At 42.5% G+C, this 26,631-nt stretch overlaps 1 protein-coding gene across 4 annotated transcripts in view; it reads left to right on the top strand.

The window, feature by feature from the left end:
- KCTD15 (potassium channel tetramerization domain containing 15) overlaps positions 1-25,689 on the top strand; it is a 30,822-nt gene extending 5,133 nt beyond the window's left edge. For all 4 annotated transcript variants that reach the window (XM_083165502.1, XM_083165499.1, XM_083165501.1 and 1 more), the window contains exons 3-5: positions 10,917-11,061; positions 20,418-20,723; positions 23,502-25,689. In XM_083165502.1, the coding sequence (XP_083021628.1) occupies positions 10,917-11,061; positions 20,418-20,723; positions 23,502-23,654 (604 nt within the window). In that variant the 3' untranslated portion in view covers positions 23,655-25,689. The remainder of the gene's footprint in view (positions 1-10,916; positions 11,062-20,417; positions 20,724-23,501) is intronic.
- The last annotated feature ends 942 nt before the right edge of the window (positions 25,690-26,631 follow it).

The raw sequence follows: 26,631 nt of genomic DNA, 5'->3' as shown, positions 1-26,631 counted from the left end.
GTATGAAGTCTTTCAAATATTTATTTATCACAAATATTTTATACTTTTATGTTTATCACGGTCACTCATAGGCACAGCTGGTCGATGTTTGGGTATATGTTGACTATAAATTTGTACTTTTAATTGAAATTTCTGTAGCACGGAGCAGATCAAAAGGTGCGTACACCTGGCGCGGTTCTCGCACGTCATTTGAACTTTTTAGTTCATATCGCATTTTGCATCTTTTTCAAATCGCACCCTGTGTAGGGAATCGCATGTGATATGCACTTTACATATTTAAATTTTATATTGTAGTCGAGTCCAAATCTTATATAGTTCAAATAGCACAGTATATAAAGTTCAAATTGCATAGTGTAGTGTACACATGGTTCAATTTTGTCTAGTTTTCCGTTCGATTTTGCTTATACAGTATTAGCAAAATCGAATGGAAATCAAACGCATTCGATCCTGATGTGTGGCATCGAAATTGAATAGAAAAATAGACTGTGCAGGCAAGACTACTGTATATAGTACAGATCTGTACTATATAGTCTAAATCGAATGTGTACGTGGCGCCGTGCAACTTGATCCCGATCAGGATTGAATAGAAAGTAAATTCGCCCAGTTGTACTCTACTTAACACTGAAGTTCAAATTGCATAGTACTTATTGTGTAACTCAAATCACACCTAGTTCACATCTCACCAATCGTGGTCACCTTAAGATCATCAACAAAAGTGCATTTCTGACTTAAGGGTTAACTAAATAGGTTTTGGTTTGCAGGGAGCAGTGCACAGAGCAGATGACTCCAATAACTTTCTAGCAACTAGTTATGTCTGAGCCCCTGCCACAGATGTAAACCTCTTCTCATTAACCGCTCTCTCCCAATTAGCTTCATAATTAGCAGCGTTTTGCATTACAGCTTGGCGGACAGGAGGGCGACTTTGATCTGCTTTCCGGTTATGTCTGACACTACCGTATGCAAACTTATTGCATGGGTGCAGCTGGTTCCTAGAAGTATATCCTCACTAGTAACCATTATTTTCCATTATGAAGGCCATCGCTAAAATCCAATAGAGGACGATTGTTTCTTTAAAAAAAAAAGTAATACTTTTTCATTTTAAATGTATTTTTATTTTATTCACGTTCTGCCAAAAAGCAATTGGAGGTAAAGGTGCAGCCCTGGGTACTCTGTACAGCATACTTTGGCTATACGAGCTACGTTTGTCACATAATAATTAGGAACACAAGCCAAGCCTCTGTTTCCAGATGTTTGGCAGGACACGCAGACATTACCGTCCTATGCACTGTGGGGTGAGGATATCACTTTCCGGCATCTGGGCTACATTTTGACTTCTTTAGTCTGTCGTGGACGTAGCGTCGGTATATGCAGGAATACCTATAATTATATACTGCCGGATAAAACAACCTGATGCATGCTTCTTAGAAGTGCAATTAGTGCTCCTCCAATGAACGTGCTGTTACTTCATGTTGGTGATCAATGTAAAAATTCTTGAAAAATGTAGAATATTGGTGCTTTTTATAGTTCACAAATGTTTTCGGTCATTAAAGCGCAGAATCTGCGGCATTTACAGTTGCTGCCTTAGAACAGCTAGGTACACCGCTATGGTATCTGGTTGATACGTCTACAGTGTCAATGTTGACAATATATCGATATGCAGCAGGTCCACATAGGACAAATGCAGCGGTAGCATGTGGTTTATTTACTGATGGGCGTTCAATTGAAGATGGACTGTTGCTCTTAGCAACCAATAAGAATCTACTCCTTATTTACTTAGCACTTTTTTAGAAGACAATGATAAAATCTGATTAGTTGCCTATAGCAACATCTCATCTTCAATAGAACTCCCATTTTAGTACAGTATATAAATCCCCACGTATCACCATTAGCTAAAGCACAATATCAATTCCAATATCATTACATTCCGCATTTTATATCAAGTGGATGGATTCATTATATTTAGCTGTTCTACATTTATCAAGCTAAAAATCTCACAGCCTTTTAATGAAACGTTAAATTATTACTGTATAATGCAAACAGATGATTATGTGTCGTAATGTAATAGTTGCAAGATAGTTCAGTTAGTTTATTTGTGCTGGTTATTCCATGATGTAATACATTGCATTACACTGTGCACGGGAGGCCGTCATTACATAGGGGTGGGGATATGCAAATCACAGCTTTGAAGACACGCCCCTCTGCATTGTTTGGCGTAGGGTGGAACGTCTTCAAAATCTTGATTTGTGAATGAGCAACTGCAGAATGTTTTTTGGGGTGATATGCAGGTAACTTTCCAGCCATCGGTATAATGCGCTGTTTTTACTACTAGTAGTTAATGTGAATTTCAGTTTACTTGTGTCTTCTGATCTAATTAAGTAGCTAAACTCAATTTTCTCCTCTCCAGTTGCCTGGGGCAAATGTAGCCCGATTGCCGGTCACATGTCTACTTCATTATTCCTGAGTCTTCACGCCCAACGCCCCAGGGTCTCATTGTCAGCAAAGCTGCCAGCAATGCTATAAAAGTCTACAGTGAAGACACTGAAGTGTTAATAGGGCTGTTTTTACAGGCATTCACTTATATTATAATGATTCTATGAACATGTGTAACATTCAATACCCAAATCCCTGTAAGAGTATATTATAATTATATTGTTTTGCAAACATGCGGGGAAAGGCAGTTGATTGGCCCTGAAAAAGTGTCGGTTTTGCGCAGGGATTTAATTGGGGGGCCGATAAAATACATTTAACGCTGGCAAGAGGCATCTGATAGGCATGTAGTAAGCAAGTGGTTGATATGCAGTTGCAGTGGACTCCAAAGCCTGCCGCTTGTAAAGTCACCTGTATATTTTGCAGGCGCCATGATATCTCGGGGTGACATTAGCGTTCGTCTCGTGTCAGCTGGTGATTGGTGTAGGCTACAGTTGGGCGAGAATCGCATTGTGTTTGTCACCAGCGACTGAACCCAGCAGTGCGACAATAGTTCTACTCCCATTCTTGAGAGGCTGAAACTGGTCTATTATGTTATTTGATGATCTGGTTCTAATTACAGGTACGGTGCTCATTGCTGTGACCTATAATTAAGCAGGGAGAGCACCAGAACCTCCCTGTTAGGTGCGTTGGGGATCCATGAGATAGACCTGCCTGGTTTCCAGTTCGGAGAGCTCTATGTTTATAACTTAATTCTAATAATAACTGAGTCATCTGGTTTATGCAGGGAAGTAACAAATCTAAATGTAGCCATCATCACTGCTGTCATCAGCAAAGCCGTGCTGGGCCAGTGCTCCACCAGCATGGCGGTAAGCTAGTTCTCAGGGACTGCATGTTTTCCAGATCTCCTAGCTGGTGCACAGGTGTGTCCAGATCTGGCTGCACGTTCTGAAACTCCAAAGGAAAGGTGGTGATAGCTATACCATTTGTGATAATGAGGAGATCTGGAAAACATGCGCCTTTTAGGGGACTGGAGTTGGCAAATGCTGCACTAAAGGAACTCTGCATTGCAGCAGGTCGATCGTCAAGGCACCCGAACAGTTCAGTTTTTACTGATATCCACAGATGATCTAGTCAAACTGACTGATGTATTATTTAACTCATCTGCGCTTAAGCATGGATATCCTTAAAACCAGGACTGATTTAGGATATTGCATTAGAGGTAAATTCACCCCATTATTAAAGCTTTCTCATGATTTATGTAATGGCGTTATGGAGAAATCTATTTGGGCAAATTTAGCAGAGGTTCTTTTTGTATGTTCTGTGACTTCTATAAATCATTTATTTAAAGCACCCCAATTGTATCTTCACCTATATGTGTAGCATAATATTCAGAGGTAACCAGAACTTGGTGGGCCTGACAGCAAAATATGGAAGGGGACCCTGTACCTATGCTTTTGAGAGACTCCTTATTAATTGTATGCCCCATAGTAGTGCCCAGGTCATTTTTTGAACCAGAGTAGTTCCCCGGTTAATATTATGCCCCATTGTGATGCTCAAATTTTTTTATGAACCATTGTAGTTCACACTGTATTACTGGCAGTACACGTATTTACAGTGGCTTCCAAAGGCAGAACCTAGGTAATATTTCTGCATTTACTTTCCTGTACACGATACAAAGAGAAAACATTGTAGAATAATGTCCGTTTTATATTGTCGCCTCTTACCCTCTAACCCCCTAATAGGTGCTTTTGTATCTTCTATTATGAAACTTAATGCTTTTTTATGAAACTTTGTAACTACCGACGCGTCGGCCATCCGCTCGTATTTTGTCTTCTGTGAGTCCTTTGGGCATTCCTGCTCCTAAGAGGTAATTATTCCTCCCCCGGACTCTGCTACCCTCCATGCAGAGTTAAATATTAATTTTAGGAAGACATATATTAGAAAAAGTATAAGAAATGAGCTTTCGAGCAGGTCTGGGCTGCAGTCAGTGTAAGTAGAGACTGCCGGCAGGCCTTGTGTGACCGGCGCTGGGGGAGTACCGTTCTACTCTGACAAAGTGCAGATCCATAACTGCAGGTGCAAACAGTGGTTCATGGAAGGGGAAGCACAGAAGTATTTGCAGAAATGGAGGGGGGGTGGGGGTTTGCAGATGTGTAGAGAGCTGTTTATTTTAGTACGTAACAAAAGAGGTTATGGTATAGTGTATTGACACTGTCTACATCGACCATGTTATGTTCGACCACCCTTAGTCGAACCCGTCTAGTGATAGTGGACCGTTGACCACTAAGCATAACATGGTCGATCTAGAGATCGTAGATTCGTCGACCAGATAAGGTGAAAAACACCCACTGCAAGAAGAACTATAAGGCTCTGGAGGTTACAACGTTGTAATTCAATACCGTGGGGTCAGTAATTCTAAGATATATAGGGGCCCATTTATTACGGACCGCATATACAATGCAATCTGAGCGGAATATTTCCACCCAGGATCACATTGTAATATGTTAACCTATCGCAGGGATGTATCCTGCGCACACAGGGACAGGGCTCTGGGGGGGTCTGCACATGCGCGGTTAGAGCTGACACCCCGCTGACTGCAGTGCTACCGCCATCTCAGAATTGCGGTATCCCAGAGACCTGAAGCGATGCTGCCCGATGTTGATACATTGGCCAGCTTCGCATTCCTTATAGTAACCTATGAAGGATACAGTCCAGTGGTGCAGGAAGGATTGCCGCAGGGATCGGAGGAACAGGGATGCCTTGGTCCCTCCTGATAAATTCAGGTGATACGTCATATTTGCCGTTACTTGTTTTCGGGATTTAGCCACAAATATTAAATGATTAATGACTCCCATATTGTTTTAAAGAAGAATAGACATTGTATTGGTGTGTCACACCCCCTGCTAGCCATAAGGGTTGTATGCAGTATGTGGTTACAAGTATATAGCACGGGCAATTTACCAGTGATGGGAGGTACTGGAACGTCACTGGTAAATTGGGTATAATAAGGGTGCGTGTGTATGTATAGGTGTGTGTATATATATATATATATATATATATATATATATATCTCGGAGGATGTGGGTGGCACTCCAAGGATTTAAACACAGGACCTTAAACAGGTAACATTTATTTTCTGTTTAAGGTCCTGTGTTTAAATCCCTGGAGTGCCTCCCAAACCCTCCGCTAGCATTTGGATATTCTCCAGGGGGGGCACCCAGGTGGACTGTACCTGTTAGGTGGAGAGCCGGTCCCATCGTATATATATATGTGTGTGTGTGTGTGTGTATATATATATATATATATATATATATATATATATATATATATATATATATATATATATATATATATATATATATATATATATATATATATATATATATATATATATATATATATATATATATATATATATATATATATATATATATATATATATATATATATATATATATATATATATATATTATATATATATATATATATATATATATATATACATGCACGCACGCAACATAGAAGTGGCGGCACTCCCAGGGCTTGTAAATAAATGACAATGGACAAGAGAGTGACAGTCATTGGACTCTGTGTGTGTGTGTGTATATGTATGTATATATGTGTGTATATTTAGTTGCAAGGGACGATCGGCACTCGATGGACACAGTACTAGGTAGAGTAGTATGTTGCCCGGGGGCATACGAATGCCAAATGTAGGGCAGGAGGGATGGAGGCACTCCAGGGTCTTGTTAAGAAAGAGACAGTGTGTATATATATATATATATATATATATATATATATATCCCCTCCGGAGCTTGGCACTCACATTCACAGAAGTAACTTGTGCCAGGTGCCTTCCTAGTTTCAATTGTAGGTTGGGGTATGCAGGTGGCAATCACAGTCTTTGTAAAGCAGAGTAAGGCAAGTTGATTTTCAACGTTTCGGTTTTATTAGAAAAACTTTTTTTCTAATAAAACCGAAACGTTGAAAATCAACTTGCCTTACTCTGCTTTACAAAGACTGTGAGTGCTGCCTGCATATACCCCTCTATATCTATCTATCTATCATCCATGTACCAGTGTTGTTATTACGGCCTTTATAAATTATTGTCACTCACACGCCTCCCTGTCACACCTTATTAATTCACAGCCACCTATTAATCATGAGACAGTTTCTAATTTTTATACATACATACATATACATATATATATATATATATATATATATATATATATATATATATATATATATATATATATTATAGATACACACACACACACACACACACACACACACAATTTCACATAAACCAGGGTACAGCTATTCTTTAAAGTTGTATTACCACCTAGGAAACCATCCTTTTTTCCCAGGAACTTGCACACCAGGTAGACTAACTAGCTTCCCAATCATTAGCAAGATCATCCTTAAAAAGACAAACGAAAACACACCCAGCAACCTGTCTGCATATGGCGGTAATATGTCAGTAGTGTATCACTTGTATGACGCAGGTGTGCGTCGCGTTACTCGGTGAGCACTGGATAGAGGAGGTGCACTGCGCTTATCAAGCGCCACCAGTTCCTGTCTCCCCCAGTTGTACAGTGTGAAGTGCACGGACTCACGTTAGGCCTGTAACAAAGGCAGTTATCACTGTCTGCTGCAGTCAAATCCATACAGATTTCGGCCATGATGAGATCTAATCAATGTGCCAATTATCAATAGCTTACATTTTTTTGCAAAGTCAGGGAGCAGTTTATATGCTCTACAGATCCTATTGTCACATAGACCTTAGCATGCACAGAATTCTGCATGTAATGGAGGTGGCCTGTCCATGCAAATCCTACACTACTTCTGTAATGAATACTTCAAACTCTGCACCATGGATTCTACAGAGAACAAGAGCAGCAGATTGCCCAGGGCTCAATGAGATTCAGTGCCAAGGGCTATTGACCTAGTGTTACAGCTGTACCATGTGCGGGGGAAGCTGCACACAGAGGGGGGAGGGGGACGGGTGCAGGGCTGGAGCCGTGATATTTCATACACTCAAATATATATATATATACATACATACACACACACTGTTGTGTCCACCAATGCAGACCTGTAGTCACTAAGTCGACTCATATTTAGTTTTCGCTTAATTTACAAACCCGGGCAGATAATAAATATATTGCCAGGGTGTACAGCAGGTTCTCCGCCCGCTTTCTTGGGACAGTATTGGAAATGTCCGGAGTGGCGTAAAGGAGGCGGAGCTCCTGTTATTATTTGGTCACATGATGTGTAAGTCATTCTTTGAAATGAATGCATGAGATTAATGGTGGAGATTTTCTTTGTACATTATATTTTCTTTTAGGCCTGCTTGTACCATGTTTATTTAGCTCTGATATACTGATACGTGCATATGCTGTAGTTAGTAGGCAGACGTATGGTGTAAGGCAGGTTATCTGCACATGTTTTTGTGTTTAATACCAGCTGTCGTCCACAGCTTTGCCCCCCGCTGAAATCGCTTCAGACGACATTCTGAAACAAAACAATAAGATGAATTAATAATGGGAGATATCCATTAATCTATACAGTGAGTTGTATACGTGCATAGCATAGGGGCCCGGTCACTGCAGTGGCCCGTGTGACTAGCGGCGTTACACAGGTGACAGCTATACCTTCATCCACCACTCTCGAAGTCATTTGGCCCTGTGCACCCAGATTGCCACTGGATCACGCCTACCCCCTCCAATTGCCTGGAGACCAAGCAGCCGTGGCATAATTCAGTTAGGGTCCAGGCACCCAAGGCCAGGGTTGAAGCTCAGGACTATCACTGGAACACCTGGGTTGTGGTTGCCGAGTTGATAGTCCGTTACTAAAAAATAGGTACTTGTGTATTTTGGCGGCGCCCCCGATCTCCATCGCGCGATGAGTACGTCGCATCGCATACCATCGGGTGATGCCATTTTTGCCCCCTATTCGATGAAAGATTGTATAAGCACCCTAATGGGTGCTTACAATGTTAAATGCACCCCCACGCCACCCCCCCCCCCCACTATAAACGTGAACCCGAAGCGTGGTGAGCGCAGCGTGCCCGCGAGGGGCGGCGGTACGCTTCCTCCGACCTTTTCATACCCTCACTATCCACGTCGGCGTGGAGTTGAGAATAGAAAGTGTGGCGAGCGCAGCGAGCCACCGAGCCCGAAGCGTGGCGAGTGGACGCGGATACCTTCACAGGTGTCCGCGTCCCCTCGCGGGGCGCGCTGCGCTCGCCACGCTTCGGGCTCGGTGGCTTTGCACACTCACACACACATACTTACTGTACCTGCAATCCCTGTAGCATTTGAACATACAAACATAGAATTTGACGGCAGATAATAACCACTTGGCCCATCTAGTCTGCCCCTTTTTTAACATGTTACCTCAAACAATATTTGATCATTAATGTTTTGTAAGGATATCAATATGCCTATCCCAAGCATGTTTACATTGCTCTACTGTATTTGCCTCTACCACCTTTGATGGGATGCTATTCCACTTATCTACTACTCTCTTTCTGTGAAGTTATTCTTCCTCAAATTTCCAGACTCTTCCTCCCTTCAGTTTCAGTGCATGTCCTCATGTTCTGTTGCTCCTCTTCCTGTGAAGAATGTCTCCCACCTGTACCTTGTTAAAACCCTTGATATATTTGAAAGTTTCAATCATGTCCCCCCTTTCACTTCTCTGCTCTAAAGTATACGTATTAAGATATTTTAGTCTTTCCTGGTACGTTTTGTGATGTAGGCCATGCACCATTTTAGTTGCCCTTCTTTGTACAGTCTCTAATGTATTTATATCCTTCTGGAGATATGGCCTCCAGAACTAAACACAGTACTCTAGATGAGGCCGTACCAATGACCTATACAGTGGCATTATTACTTTCTTTCTACTGCTGATACCTCTCCCTATGCAACCAAGCATCTGACCTGAAATAGTGACACCTAGATCCTTCTCTTCCTCAGTAGTTTCCATTATAGTGCCATTTATACTATATTTAGTCTTTGGATTTTTGAGACCCAAGTGCATGATTTTACATTTTTTGGCATTAAACTGTAGTTGCCATGCTCTTGTCCCCCTCAAGAAGACTTCCACTCTCTGTCTATATTCTTATTACTCCACTTTTTGTTTTTCTCCTTTCGCTTAATTACCCACTGTCCACCCATTGTGTGTCGACCTTTAAACCCTGTTTACCTTTTGACTGTCTACCTTTTGACCCTGTCGACCTATTGACCACATAGTGGTCGACCATATGACTGTCTATTCCTAAAATGTAATACCTTTGTTTTTGTGTGCGATGAGTCGGTTTCTTGTGTGATGAGTTGGTCTCATTTACAATCTTTTTTCCATATAGGCATCCATGATAGCTGTATAGATCATGTTCTCTTTAGTCCGAGTAGGCTTCCAAGAAGTTAAAACAACATATTTAATGTACTACCTCAACCAGCATGGTGTTAAGAAGTGTATGTGTTAACACATACACTTCCTCTACTCAAATGACTGGGATCTGTGTGACTATCATCATTGTGGCAGCCATCAGCAAATCAAAAGGCATTACTATAGGATCTGTCTGCTAACTGGCTCTGAGCATCTACCGTGTTTCCCCGATAATAAGACACGGTCTTATTTTTTTTTCCCCAACAAAAAACAACATAGGCCTTATTTTCGGGGTAGGGCTTATTTTAAAGTATCATGCCCCCAGTCCTTCTTACACAGCCCCCATTCCTCCTTTTAAAGTAACATGCCCGAGTCCTTCTTACACAGCCCCCATTCCTTCTTTTAAAGTAACATGCCCGAGTCCTTCTTACACAGCCCCCATTCCTTCTTTTAAAGTAACATGCCCCCGAGTCCTGCTCCTCACCAACAATACAGCACTTTTCAGTTCTTCTTCTTCTTGTTTTCCGCCTGCGCCACTGCTCCCTCCGTGTACAGCAGCCGTGTGATGTGCACAGTGACGTCACGCGCTGGGCGCAGTGCATCCCTGGGACCGGGAGCTGCAACAGCTTCTACGGTACAGTAGAAGCCTGTACAAGCAAGGCGGCGGTGAAGGGGGTTAGCGGGGATGGAGATGGGGTTACAGAAGTTAGTGCACCCACTCGGCTTAGGGAAATTTTGATAGGGCTTATTTTCGGGGGAGGTCTTATTTTGGACCAGTGTCCAAAATCTGGGGTAGGGCTTATTTTCGGGGAGGTCTTATTATCGGGGAAACACGGTATGCCTTCAATATAACTTTCCCCCATAGACTTCAAATGTGGGAATGCGCCATTAAAGTCTATGGTGGGAACAGCTACATTGTATTTTATGATGGGAACCGCAAGATTAACCTCCTATTAAGCTTGTGGTTTCCATCAGTAGCCACAAGGTGAATAGGGGTGAACCATATGGATGCGTTTGCCTGCATAAGCTGTATTCATCGCTTTGTCTTGAGCGAAGTTGCGATAACTTGTGATCAATACTATTTTTCCTTTCAGAATAAGTCGTCTGTTTAATGGCACGGAACCGATTGTGTTGGACAGTTTAAAGCAGCATTACTTCATTGATCGAGACGGGGAAATTTTCCGCTACATCTTAAGTTTTCTACGGACATGCAAATTGTTGCTTCCTGAAGATTTTAAGGTAAACCTATTCCAAAGTAGTTCAATATTAAATGTAAATGAATTGTTGCAAAATATTACATGTCGTGTTATGGGGAGGACATTGAAGCAGTGGAGAAGGTGTGGCTAGGTGGGCATTCTGTGGTTTCTGGGAGCCTCTCACAGACAGGACAGGGCCTGGGTCAGTCTATGTAACTGAGACAGTCCTGAGGTTCCCACGCACTCACCAGTATTAGGCTGCGATTGGCAACAAGTTGATCTATCCTGAGCATTTCATTGGTTGCCTTTTGGTCGAGTCTTATAATATGATTATCAACAGGTTAATCTGGTTCAGGTTGGTCTAGCCCAGGCATGTCCAAAGTTGGCCCTCCAGATGTTGTGAAACTACACATCCCAGCATGCTTTGCAATAGTTTTAGCATTCTCTAATAGCAAAACTGTGGCAAAGCATGCTGGGATGTGTAGTTTCACAACATCTGGAGGGCCAACGTTGGACATGACTGGTCTAGCCCTTTGATGTGATTGGCTACAGTTGGATCTAGCTCTATGCTAAGATTGGCTTAGTTTGGACTAGCCTTATTATGTGATTGGCAACAGGTTGGTCTAGCCTTAATGTATGTGATTTGCCACATTGTAATTTAACACTATGCTCTGATTGGCTACAGGCTGGTGTGTCCCTATACTGTAATTGTCTGTAGGTTAGTCTAGTTCTATGGTGTGATTTGTCACAGGTCAGTGTAGCATTATAATGTGATTGGCTACAGGTTGGTTAATCTTATGTGATTGGCTGCACATTGGTCTAGCCCTATGATGTAGGTTAGTTTAGTCCTATAGAGGGATTTGTCACATTAGAGCCATATAACGTGATTATTTATGGCTGGTCTAGCCTTATATGCATGGCTACAGGTTGATCTAGCACTATGCTGTGATTGCCTACAGGTTGATCTAGCACTATGCTGTGATTGGCTACAAGTTGATCTAGCACTATGCTGTGATTTGCTACAGGTTGGTTTAGTAATGTCACTGTTCTAAGGGAACTTCCAGGGTTCCATCCACGGCCGGACTGTTGGGCCATTCCGGCCATCATAGTGCCTGGCGGAGCAGTTCTGCCTAGCCAGCATGCTGAGCCGGGACACTCTGCCAAGCCATTTCTCCTTATCCATGCATGCACGTCATGCCAATGACAAATTTTGCCCCGAATCTGTCCCTAACTCCAACCATAGTAAAGGGGTGGTAATGGCGGCTTTAATAAATTATACAAAATGTGATATTATTTAAATAAAAATAAAAAAAAACACCTTCCCTAAATACTGTGTTTTATCCATTGTAGCAATTATGCAGCATAGAGACCATCCATCCTCCAGTCATTTCACTGTTTGCACTGACTTTCTAGATTGGAGAGAGGTGGGTCCCACGGATCCACCAGAGTTACCTAGACGCCAGTGGTTCCTCCTTCCATGTGTAACGCTAGTCTGACATGTCAGTTCTGTGTACTGTTGCCAGGTAATACAATGGCGACACTTCCTATTCCTAGTGGTTCATGTTAAATATGTTTGCATTTATTAGACCTCATGTAGCTCAGTGGGGATAAATATTATATCCTGGCTGTGTGGATGCTGGCAATCAAGACCGTCCCGACATCCCAATCAGAGAATACCTAAACCTAACCCTTCCTCCCTGCAGCCTGACCATAACCCTCCCCACTAGTGCCTAACCCCTGCACCCCACTGCCTAAACCTAACCCCCACTGCCCCACAGCCTAACCCTTATCCCCCTTCTAAGTGCCTATTGCTTGCACCGATAGATCATTACAAAGTTTACAGGAGCGGTTGCTCAGTGGATAAGGGTCACTGAGAATATAATAATATCTAATGACCAATTTGCGATCTCGTGTTCTTGATTAACATGCTTTGTCCCCTCAAAAGAAAATATCCGTGCATTTGTTATTTTCTGTGTTGTGTATATAATAATATTGATTATTATCAATGTAAGGCAAAAATAGATTCAAAGGATAGTAAAGGAAAACAAAGTTCTATAACAATTTGCAACAAAAGTATAACAAAGTCATAGCTACTGTTGTGATCAGTGGCTCCAATCTGGTATGTTACAGCTACTGTTGTGGTGATCAGTGGCTCCAATCTGGTATGTTACGGCTACTGTTGTGGTGATCAGTGGCTCCGATCTGGTATGTTACAGCTGTTGTTGTGGTGATCACTGACTCAGATCTGGTATGTTACAGCTGCTGTTGTGGTGATCAGTGGCTCGGATCTTTTATGATACGGCTGCTGCTGTGGTGATCATTGACCCGATCTGGTATGTTATGGCTGCTGTTGAGGTGATCAGTGGCTCCGATCTGGTGCCACACGGCTGCTGCTGTGATGACCAGTGTCTCCGAACTTGTGTGTTACAGCTGCTGTGGTGGTGACTAGTGGCTCCAATATTGTATGTTGCGGCTGCTGTTGTGGTGATCATTTACCCGATCTGCTATGTTACAGCTGCTGTTGTGGTGATCTGTGGCTCCGATCTGGTATGTTACGGCTGCTGTTGTGGTGATCAGTGGCTCCTATCTGGTATGTTACAGCTGCTGTTGTGGTGACCAGTGGCTCCAATATTGTATTTCGCGGCTGCTGTTGTGGTGATCATTTACCCGATCCGCTATGTTACAGCTGCTGTTGTGGTGATGCCTGGCTCCGATCTGGTATGTTACAGCTGCTGTTTTGGTGATCAGTAGCTCTGATCTGGTATGTTACAGCTGCTGTTGTGGTGATCAGTGGCTCCGATCTGGTACCCCAAGGCTGCTGTTGTTGTGATCAGTGGCTCCGATCTGGTACCTCACGGCTGCTGTTGTGTAGACCTGTGGCTTTATTCTGGTATGTTACGGCTGCTGTTGTGGTGATCAGTGGCTCCTATCTGGTATGTTACAGCTGCTGTTGTGGTGATCATTGACCCGATCTGGTATGTTACGTAGTGTTCATTCTAGCACTCGCCATATTTGAAAACCCATGCAGTTCCTCTTCCCTGCCTGGGGTGTCGCTGTCTGCTGTAGTGCTTCTAGCAGTGTGGTATGTATATCAGCACTGATCTGCAAACCAGACCTGTGGTAGAAACACCACAGCAGACAGCGACACCCCAGGCAGGGAAGAGGAACTACATGGGTTTTCAAAGATAGAATGAACACTATGTTACGTTGTGCTGATCAGTGGCTCCGATCTGGTACCACATGGCGGCTGTTGTGGTGACCAGTGTCGCCGAACGTGTATGTTACAGCTGCTATTGTGGTGACCAGTGGCTCCAATATTGTATGTTGCGACTGCTGTTGTGGTGATAATTTACCCGATCTGCTACGTTACAGCTGCTGTTGTGGTGATTAGTGGATCTGGTATGTTATGGCTGGTGTTGTGGTGACCGGTGGCTCCGATCTTGCATGTTACGGCTTCCGTTATGATTGGTGGCTCCGATCTGGTTTGTTACAGCTGCTGTTGTGGCAATCAGTGGCTCTGGACTTGCATGTTACGGCTGCTATTGTGGTGACTGGTGGCTCCGATCTGTTATGTTACAGCTGCTGTTGGGGTGTGGCTCTGATCTGGCATGTGACGGCTGCTGATTATGGTGATCAGTGGCTCTGATCTGGTATGTTACAGCTGCTGTTGTGGTGATCAGTGGCTCCGATCTGGTTTGTTACAGCAGTGCATCATATTAAAGTATCCCTCCTTGTATGTAAAGCCTCCTGATTGGCTACAGTTTATTTTTGGTTTCATTCAGTGTGCAACTTGCTGCATTCAGACACAGCACAATTGGGAAGCCTGGCTATGGTGTGTTTCCACAGTAGCCCTATTCCTTAATTTCATAGGGGACAGTCTGTTTTTATATTCATCATAGAATGTTCAGACCATTTTCAGTAATATATAACACAAGTATGTCCACTAAACAAGGATGTAACACCTGTAAAAATACAGCATAGTTGTGGTGAGTGTGATGTCACTTTATATTTGGGAAGCATTGATGTTATGATTGAGAACAGAAGTGATATCGTTTGTATCCCATGACTCAGTGAATGTGTCACTGTGGCAGTAGAATAGGATACGTTATTATGAGTGTCCAGCCTGTCCCAGTGCATTTTGGTGGCCAACGCAACCTATCAGATAGTAGCCTTCATCTGCTATTTGGATGACGTGGTTACTGCAGTGTAAGTAAGTAGTAGGCTGTTGGGGAACCGTATAGGGAAGATAACTATAGTGTTTGTGTCTTTCTAATTGGCAGACACTTTGGAGAGTGTAAAACACAGTAAGTTCTCTCTCTGTGTCTGAGCCCCCGTCTTATGTTACAGAAATCATTACAACGGGCTCCTGAATATTTATCAGTTTTCACCTTTGTTTAATCAAATAGAATAAAATGCCTTTGGGTTAAATCGCATTTCGTTTCTCCGAGACAGTTGTGAAAGATGTTAAAAGTTTTGCAATATTTAGTGTTCAACTGAGGTCCCAGTTAATTTCTGCTAACCTTACAGGAAACCAGCGAGGGGGCCATCTCTGGGTCTGGTGGTGCTCAGGGAGTGGGTGTGATATTGTTGTACGTACGCAAAGTGTCACGCTCTGATCCTCCAGGGCGTTACCGAGCTGGGCACGCTGTATTCCTATATACAACCTTTCCGTCTATGCATGCTGCGATAAAGTATTAAAATAACATTTCTATTTTCTGAAAAAAAATTCTACTTCTACTTGCTTATGTAGGAAGATATGGGGGGGTAATGGTGTGTTTGGGGGATGGGGGATACACGCCCACCCAGCACTGGCCACTCCCACCCAGCACCGCTTCACACAATAGGTCCTTGATCCTTTTTTTTTTCTGCCTCAGGCCCATGTGGTACTTAATGGAACCCTGCGTCCACCCAACCAGCTGGGATACCACACTACCCAGAGGGTAGCTGATCCGCCTTATGAATTGTTCATACCAGGGATCTGTGCCCATACAGGACTGTCACAGAGATGTTTGAATGGTTCAAACCTGTGAATGTTCAGTAAGAAGGTTATGGGAAAGATTCAGATAATGCTAGTACAAAGGGATATTGCATGGATCCACAGTACACACAGTTGCAACTACTCTACCTTTTGCATTGTCACTGCATAGATGCTGTTGTAATGGCAAAGTAATTACACAAACCTCCGTATGGTAGAGGAAGGTCCGGGCACAGGCTGCTATTTGGGTAATGGTCTTTGTTACTGAGCCTGGGAGATGTTTTACAGCTGTATACTCACAATAGGGATAATAATAGGTTCTGTGGGAAGCAGAAATGAGCCCTACACTCAACTTCCCTCAAGGTCCGTCAAAGAGGCCTTAAGGTAAAGAACAGTGAAAAGTATTCAGGGAACATTCTGTGCACAGTTTCTGGAATAGAACCTTCTGTAAGGACATTGAACCATTATATGTGTATACAGATATATCAAATGGGCAAAGCCTGCGTCCGCCTTCTTTCTGATGCTTTTTAGTTGCATCTTTTTATTCCTAATGCCTGGCATGTATAGAAATACCGGTATAGAAAGCTGCCGTCATGCACATTGCTTATTGCCAGTCACAGGTCTCTCACGGGCACCATTAAGTGCAGTCATTTCCCAGCGATTGCACCCCACCTCTTACATCTGGCTGCGTTCACCACCACTACCCCTCACTGCTGCAGAGAGCTCAGCCCTTTCACGCCCAAAACACAACATTACAGCAGGGTTCTGCTGCGATCACTGGAAATAACCCGGAGCTGCTCTCAACCTTTCATGTGCTAACTTACAGGATGCCTGGCCAAAAATACAGCCTGAAACTGGTTGTCATCTAGATGGCTTTCTTAGGGGCTCAGGAGTAGTCAGGGGGTACGCTCTACACTAATTGGGAGTACATGTGCGCATGTCGACATTTTCATGTGTCAACGGTTTCCTTGTGTCGACATTGTTTCAGTGTTGACATTGGGCATGTCGACCTTTTGGAGTCAACCTAGATATTATCGACCTGGTATACCATACCCTCTTGTGTGTATCTGGTATGATACCTACAGTAGCAGCCAATGAGAGGCTTCTTCTGATCAGTCTATTGCAATTCTGATTATAGCAAGGGTTTAATTGGTTGGTTGGAGTTAGAATAATATCTGGTTTTACCAATATAATAGTAATCAAGAGGCTTCGCCAACCCAGTGTGGATTGTTCACCAACACTAAACGCAAATCAGAAGCAGTCATTTGCATTTGCTTAAAAGTCAGCTAAGGAGAGGCGTACGGCAATGAGAGTTGTTTCTAAAAACGAGCACTTTCCTGATCATCCAATCAGAAGTTTGCTTTCATTTTGTAAACTGCATTATCAAAGTGACAGCGACAATTTTCATTGGTTGCTGTGTTGTTGCCATGGGCAACACCACTGCTTCTCTGTGCAGCAGTCTTCATAACTGAATTGCTTTTGGGTGAACATAAGTCAAATGAGATATGAGATGGACTGAGATTGTGGGAAGCTGCAGACTGAGGTTTATACTCCAGCCTCTGACCTGGGATATCGCAGAGGTTCTGATTCGGTGTAAAAAGATTTCCTGTTATCTTGGCTCTGGCCAATACCAGGTTTATTCCCGAGACGACCCAGTTACCCTGTGGTGTGAAAGACATTACCTTGGTCATGCCTAAAATAGATGATGTCATCTCCAGGCATTCAGTTTAGATGGCAAACCCGAATCCAGCATGTTGTTGTTATTATTATTATAATTTTATTTATAAGGCGCCACAAGTGTTTCGCCGCGCCGTACAAAGGAACAATACAGGGAGACAAAACTTGGCATAACATTAAATAAATAACAAAAATAGAGTAAAAATAAAGAGCTCCACAGTTCAATACACATTACAGCTTAAATATAAGTAGTGAGGACTCAATCAACATACAACTAGAGGCTTGAGGCCAATGATGGAGATGAGTATGCAGACGAAGATGGTCACTGAGTGTTTGAGTATAGGAGAGCTGTGAGTGAAATGTGAAAAGAAGAGGACCCTGCTCGGAGGAGCTTACAATCTAGTAGGAAGGGGAGACAGAGAGATTACAAAAGGTGCAAGCAAGTGGGTGGTGGCTAGATAGCAGGATGTAAACAGGCAAGGGGTCGGAGAACCAGCTAGTTTATGCAGTGGAAGGGTATGCTTTGATGAATAGGTGAGTTTTCAGTGCCCGTTTGAAGCTTTGCAAGGTCGGGGAGAGTCTAATGGAGCGAGGGAGTGCGTTTCACTGAAGGGGTGCAGCACGGGCAAAGTCCTGTACTCTAGCATGGGAAGCAGTTATCAGGGTGGAGGAGAGACGACAGTCGTCAGCCGACCGTAGAGGGCGGGAGGGTGTATGAATGGAGCAAATAACCCAGATCCATCCTGTGGGGTGAAAGGAGTAAAACATCAAAACACAACTTGAAACCCATCTTCAAACCATGTTCATACCAGGCCGGACCTGGGATTTTAGTGTGAAAGCAGCATTATATAGCGAAAGGAGCAGGGTCCTCAGAAAGCACAGAGTATGTGACGTGTAACCGTACCTCTATACAAACATCCAATGCATTGTGCCCTGTTATAATCCAATAAGGACCAAACGGACACAGAATTTGGTTATCAGGTGGAAAAAATTGTTTATAAATATTGCAAAGAAATAGAATGTTGTAATAACTGTTACACAAATACAACTAAATGTCGTGTTCTAGGGTAGCAGCTGCAAAACACTTACCATAAATGGCAACATAATTCTCAAAGATTACAAAATATCTTTCTTTACCTAAAACTAGATAATAGCCATATTTCTCATTTAATCGGTGGTCAACAATAAACCGTTATGGAATTACACGCTTGGGACAGAACATTATGGCGCATGCATGTGACTGATAGTCATTGGATGGGTGGTGTAGTGGTTCGCATTGCTTTTACATAGCCCTAAGCTCTGTGTGCAGTTTGTATGTTCTACCCATGTGTGCATCGCTGCAGCATTGTGCGTAGGGGAGGGGTGTGAATAACTAGATTGTAAGCTCCAGGGACTGATGTGAATACTGTGTATATGTGCGCACTACAAACCTCACCACTGAAATACATATATGTGGGAGGACAGTAGCCCTCTCTATAGGACAGAGATGCCACGCCGGTACCTCTCCAATTAGTAGTAACAGCTTGTGCTCTGCACGCGGCCTATCGATCGGGTGCCGGTTAATATTATACCTGTGTTTCGCCACTTTGTATAAGTTATTAGGGCTTTTGGCCATTTGTAATTACGTTTGCTTCAGGTAACTATGTAAATGGAAATTCATTATTAAAAGTTCAATCCCTATTCCCTCTGTGACTAATTTTGTGGAAATGATATTTTTTGTGTATGTTCATGTGATTTGCAGGAGAGGACGGTTCCGTGCAGGACTCCTACAGTACAGAGCGACTGCTTCTAAGCTCATCTGAAGTTATTTCCTTATAAACCGAGAATATTTATATTTTTAGCATAATAATTACACTGGGAAACAGTTAAAGACAATGGAAATACTATTACACTGTAACTACCTTTATTGTAAGGATTGTGTATACTGGGATTTATTCTGATCAAACCAGCAGCTACGTGCGCATCACTGTAGTGTGATAAGTTACCTCTTCCAAATTGCTGTTTTATAGAAGGATTCCTCCTAATGCTAACAATGCCTTTTATGAGTAGTGCATAATGGGTCAATGTAATAAATCTGATTTATACCTGCCAAACCGCCAAGCTTCCCCAATGAGGGTCTTCTAATGGCCCCACTCTGCTTAAGAGGTTTTGCAGGAGTGTACTAGCCAGCTAAAGCCGCTGTTCCGCTGAACGTAGAACAGTTGACGTTGATGTAGTTCTATTGGCTTGTTCTCACTAGGTAGAGATGGACCTAGATGGGTGGGCCTCTTCAGGGTCTAGCTCCTCTGAATTCTGTTGGGTCGCTGGAGCCAAGGTTATAACCCTGTGTGGGCAGCACGGATGGTGTAATGGTTAGCATTACTGCCTCACACCACTGAGGTCATGGGTTCGATTCCCACCGTGGCCCTCACTGTGTGGAGTGATTGCGTGGGTTTACTCGGGTACTCCTATTTTTTCCCACAATCCAAAAATATACTGGTACTGTAGGTCAATTGGCTTCCAACAAAATTAACCATAGAATGTCTGTGTGTGCGTATACATGTGGAAGGGAATATAGATTGTAAGCTCCACTGGGGCAGGGACTGATGTGACTGTTCAAATATTCTCTGTACAGCGCTGCGGAATATGTGCGCGCTATATAAATAACTGGTAATAATATTCTCTGTACAGCGCTGCGGAATATGTGTGCGTAATATAAATACCTGGTAATAAATACATAACTGACTTACCCTTTTTCATGGTTCCAGGAGTTTAACCTGTTGTATGAAGAAGCAAAATATTATCAGCTCCATCCGATGGTGAAGGAACTGGAGCGGTGGAAACAGGACAAGGAGCATCGGAAGCATTTCCAGCCCTGCGACTGCCTAGTGGTCCGGGTGACCCCAGACCTCGGAGAGAGGATTGCACTGAGCGGGGAGAAAGCGTTAATAGAGGAGATTTTCCCAGAAACTGGAGATGTCATGTGCAACTCGGTAAACGCCGGATGGAACCAAGACCCAACCCACGTCATCAGGTTTCCACTAAATGGCTACTGCCGATTAAACTCTGTACAGGTAATTACTGTTTATGTATTGTTGTACTACTTTATACTGTAGTTCATTATCACACTTTTATACCTTTTTGGTATTTGACGATTTTTATACTGTACAGTTACTGTATGTAATGAGTTGCTTTTTTCTACCCTACGGTTGCGGCGTTTGATGGTTTGATTTGAGATGATGTCGGCCAGATTCAGAAATCACGGATACTGATCCCAAGCGCAGATTTTACGCATTTAGTTTTCACTTGTTCGAGGTGCATTCCAAAATTCTCCTAGGTACAGCAGCTGTACTGTATGTCGGAGACCTGGGGATAGCTTTACAAAGCCACAGTTTTTGCCGGTCAGGTCTTCACTACATCTTTCGCCCTGAAATTGAAACCACCACTGAGATTAAATGCAGAATCAGGCATGTTTTGCATTTACTACTATGGTTTTCAATTTCATAGTGAACACTTGCAAAAGCTGCGGCATAGTAACTAGTCCTTAGATCACCACTCTCTCGTGCTGATCTGATAATATATTGACTAGGTGTAAGCGAAGGCACCAGTGGTGGGTGCAGGGGGCACAGCGAGAAACCTGATATCTGAACCCCAAGCAACTAATGTTCGGGGATATTTTTGTAGTTTAGGAGAAAAATTCAGACACGAAAACATAAAAACTAAACACAGATACACGCCTGGATATTAATAAGTCATGACAACAGTGTTGGGAGGCAGAAATGCTAACCACTGCACAACCCTGCTTGCTTAATCAATACCTGTGATATTAGGCAAGAGAACCTGGCTAAACTCAAGATTATCCAGTGTCTGGTTATTTGTTCCCAGAGAGAAGAACATGTCTGAATTCTAAATGATCTTTGATGAGATTTAGCTGCAAACATCAAGCTCCAAGGCAGCGATTCAATAGAAATGGGATAAAACAGAAAATATATGTGTCATTACTGTTGTAACATAAATGTATATCTACTACTCACCCCCATCCAATGAATGATATCCCACTAAAAGAACAGGCAAATATATATATGTGTGTGTGTGTGTGTGTATATATATATATGTATATATATATATATATATATATATATATATATATATGTATGTATATATATATATATATATATATATATACACATATAAAATAAAATGTTCTGCCAATTCGTGGAATGCAACAATGTATAAATGCATAATTTATGGGCTGCTCATAATTAAATGATAGCGCCGGCGGGGTGGACTTAAAAAAAAATTGATCTATACTTTTTTTTTTCAAAAGGAGAGATCCTAGGATAGTTGCCCGTAGACTGATAACAAGTGTGTGTTCCTCAGCTAGCTGGAATACAGTTTATTTATTTAAAGTGGAATCGGATACAAAAAAGAAAAATATATATATTTTTTAAACTCCCGAGCAGGTGCACTTATGATCGGTTGGGTTACCTTTTATCTCTAGCACCGGCGTATGGCGCAGCCTTTCTGCGCACTGTGCGATAGAAGCAAATGTATCTCTCTAGGAGCTTTATTCCATATTCTGGGGCAATGGGAAAAATATAACTCGACCAGGTCGTAAAAGGACATAGTTATTAATTTACGTTACGTTATTGATTTCTTGCACAGCCATTGTGTGCCTGATTTATCAGGAATGGGGGCAGAAGTGATACTGTGTGATAGATGTGAAAATGACCTTGGGGGGGTTAATCAGTTTTTGGGGGAAAATAAGAGTTTTGAGCAGATGGACTGGGCACTGTGAACTATTTAGTTTTCAGCACAGTGAAGCTGTTAAAGGAAATATATACATACATATCCACAAGGGTGGATCAATAAGTACATGTGTTTGAAGACAGGTGGCGTTGCTGAGGAAAGTTGGTATTACTATCGTGTACTACCATCTTTCAAACAACGCCATACCAAATTTCTTTTCCACCAAGACAATGCATCAGCTTCCTCATCCGGAATTGTTGCAGCCAAATTGCGTGAATTGCGAAATATTGTTTTTTTTCCCAGCGAGCCACGTTTTCAGGTTAGGGATCAGAAAGAAGTCGCAGGAAGCCAAGTCGGGCGAGTATGGTGGATGCGGCAACAATTCATAGCGTGGTTCATGCAATTTGGCCGCAACAATTCCGGATGAGGGCGCTGATGCATTGTCGTGGTGGAAAAAAACGAACCTATGAATCAATCTGAAATTTGTTATGGCGTTGTTTGAAAGATGTCCTCACTCCCTCATCTCCTGATATACTTTGTGCTGCTGGGGATCCTGCTCCTCCCACTATATAAGTCTCAGTCTGTGGCTTCCTGCTGCCTCTATTACCTCCACATCATGTATCTGCCTCTGTCACATGCAGCCATGTCCTCACTAGTACATCACCCATCTTTCACCCATCTCCTGATATACTCTGTGCTGCTGGGGACCCCGCTCCTCCCACTATAGAACTCTGTCTGTGGCTTCCTGCTGCCTTTAGCTCACAAACCCTACCACTACTACCTTCACCACCAATAGTTCTGTCTATTGCTTACACCTAAAGTATGTGCAGTGACCCAGAACATTCCAAAGGTTCCCTCTGTGTTCTCCAGATATTCTCCCAAATGTCCAGTTTTACGAACTAGGTACATAGCAGAAACGTAGCGATAACATGCATTGTATGGGGGCTGTGCTGTGCTCGGAGATATTTCAGACTACCGGCTTAAGGCTAGGCCAGGGACTTTTTTTATTGCAATAAATTTATCTTTGACTCTCATAGCCTCAATCAGGAATCGCACTGTTACTTTCTGTCTGCCATTCTGACACCCTGTCCTCTATCTTCTAGGTTCTCGAAAGAATGTTTCAAAAGGGATTCCACGTGGCTGCCTCTTGCGGCGGTGGGGTTGACTCCTCCCAGTTTAGCGAGTACGTACTGTGCCGAGAAGACAGACGAATGCAACCGAACACAATGCGGATAAAACAGGAGCCTCTGGACTGACGACTCCTGAGATACTTTCAACCCTTGAAGTGTTCATAAGTCCTTGATGTGGAAGGCTTCAGGACCCACAAACCAGTATTACTAGACTCCGTATGACTTTTTGTTGCCAGTTTGTGATATTTTTGAAAGGTAACTCTGACATTAGCCAAATGAATGGCCGCTTCTCGACTAACGATGCCCCGAGCGATGCCAGTTCACCTCAACAGCTGTGCTGTAATGACAAACCCTCACCCAGTGGATACATCTCCCCAAATTAGGATTCTTGTGCCCCTGACAACTGCAGAGACTACCAGCTGGCACAGGTCCCTGATCAGGAGGATACTATGGACCTATGAAACAAGCTGCCTTGTTTTTCTAAGTTTAACGAGTAAAGGAACATTGACGTTGTCTGATTACTTTAATAGTTGTCCCCTAGAATAAAGTAAGGGGATTACTTTTATATAATGTTCTGGATCAATACAGATGACCTACTACATTAGAAACCTATAGAAATGAGAAAAGGTATAGACAAAAATCAAAAAAAGACCAGGCAATACAGAGTCTATTGCAGAGTTTTGCTGTTTCATTGTTTTTCTTTTAATTCACAAATCCCATTAGAGGTTTAGCCGACTTTGTATTCTAGTGTTCATTCTAGCACCCGCTATCTTTGACAACCCATGCAGTTCCTGTTCCCTGCCTGGGGTGTCGCTGTCTGCTGTGGTGTTTCTTACACAGGTCTGGTTTGCATATCAGTGCTTATATACAGACCACACTGTGCTAGAAGCACTACTGCAGACAGTGACACCCCAGGCAGGAAAGAGGAACTGCATGGGTTGTCAAAGATAGCGGGTGCTAGAATGAATATAAATATACCGTGAAAGTAAAAATGGCGGCTTACAGCGATGGTTTTTCGCTGCGTAGTGAAATTACCAATTCTGCGGGAGGAGTTTGTCTAGTGATTTTATTTGTGTAATTAATCTTTATTACGTAAAGTAGCCAGTAATTATTAATTAATCAGAATCCAGAGTGCACTTACCCCAATTGAAGGACATATATAGAGGGGGCGGAGGGGTGTATGTAGGGTATGGGGAAGCACTATCTTACTTGGTGTTTACTGCGGTGGTTAAGAAGTCTATTCTTTATCTTGCATCTAAAATGACCATATTGGATATCTCTCCAGTATGATGATCTCGGGTCCCAGTTTTAGACAGTGTTAGTATTTGACAGTAGAGATCCTTGAATTCAAACTCCTAACAAGATATCTTGGATAGACACATATAAAAAATGTTGTACATTTGGCTCAAAAAAGGAATTTAAAATAAAGTATGGAGCTCTACCTCTCCAGCACTTGGCGTGTCCTGACGTGGGTGCACATTTTTTCTGTTAAAGTAGATGAAAAATACATTTATTTAACACGTTTACCCCATATTTAGCTTCTTGTGATATTTATAGCTGAATACAGCCAACTTTTCACCATTTAACTCTCTGCCTGAACTGAGGGTGGAACGGCACAGATGTCTGGGCATAAGTGGCATCCTGCTAATCCCTGCCATTTGGGCATGTTTTTGGTCCCAATATATAACCCTCACGTTAATCGCAATTTTCATCACCCACATGTCATCCCCTTTAATTTATACGTTACCGCAGTGACCGAGAACTCCAGTTGCCTCAATAAGCACACACAAATATATTAAGCTATTGTATATAACGGGCGTACCCATCCTTTACACACAGAGGAAGGGTTGCATTGTATCACTACTTAGAAGTGTTACATCTGGCAGCGTCAGGATACAGTCCTCCAGTTCACCAGGGTTAAACACGCTACATATCCGGGGTCACGTAAAAATGTTTTTAGAATTTTTGTTCCCCCCCGCAGTTTTCAATCTGTATGGGTCAGGTGCTGCATTCAGATCTGTACATAAACTCTATATAGAATTGTATATTATGCATTATTGTAAAAAGAAAAAAAAAATATTGTCATGTACTTGTGTATACATATTTCTAATATAGTAATTCATGCCATAAACATTTCTGTATAGTAAATGATAAAAAAGAAATGAAATCTGAAGTCAGTTATTTATATACTTTTTTTGTTTGTTTGTTTGTTTGTTTGTTTGTTTGTTTTTTTAAAGCAGGATTTCTTTTTTAGTAAACCAGAGAACAGCGATTTGCCTGTGTTACTGCTGTTACAGAGGGAGCATCTCAAAATCTATTTTAAATATAAAGTGTAGTGGAACCTTGCTTCTGATTATTTCATTAGAAGACAGCACATTTATGCTAGCATGAGCCGTGACATCCAGATTCCCTCTCCTAGCGTGGCCTCCAGTGTTATTGATTGAGCGTTTGTGTATGTAACCACTTCAGCGACACTCCGATAACACAACACATTTTTGGTGTGTGTCTGAATAACCACAGTGCATCACATGTCCAGTACATTGTGGGTATTGTGTGTTTCTATTATAACTCCACTTCCGTGCATACATAGTAGTGCCCTAGTTCATGTTATACCCTGTTCATGTTAAGTTCACGTGCCCTAGTTCATGTTAAGGCCTAAGTGGTGCCCTAGTTCATGTTATGCCCATAGTGGTGCCCTAGTTCATGTTAAGGCCTAAGTGGTGCCCTAGTTCATGTTATGCCTCAAAGTAGTGCCCTAGTTCATGTTAAGGCCTAAGTAGTGCCCTAGTTCATGTTATGCCCATAGTGGTGCTCTAGTTCATGTTAAGGCCTAAGTGGTGCCCTAGTTCATGTTATGCCTCAAAGTAGTGCCCTAGTTCATGTTATGCCCATAGTGGTGCCCTAGTTCATGTTAAGGCCTAAGTGGTGCCCTAGTTCATGTTATGCCTCAAAGTAGTGCCCTAGTTCATGTTAAGGCCTAAGTAGTGCCCTAGTTCATGTTAAGGCCTAAGTAGTGCCCTTGTTCATGTTAAGGCCTAAGTAGTGCCCTAGTTCATGTTATGCCTCAAAGTAGTGCCCTAGTTCATGTTATGCCCATAGTGGT

Source organism: Crinia signifera, chromosome 11 (assembly GCF_055691185.1).
Source record: "Crinia signifera chromosome 11, ASM5569118v1, whole genome shotgun sequence".
Taxonomy (NCBI): domain Eukaryota; kingdom Metazoa; phylum Chordata; class Amphibia; order Anura; family Myobatrachidae; genus Crinia; species Crinia signifera.
This window is presented reverse-complemented; position numbering and strand designations above follow the sequence as displayed.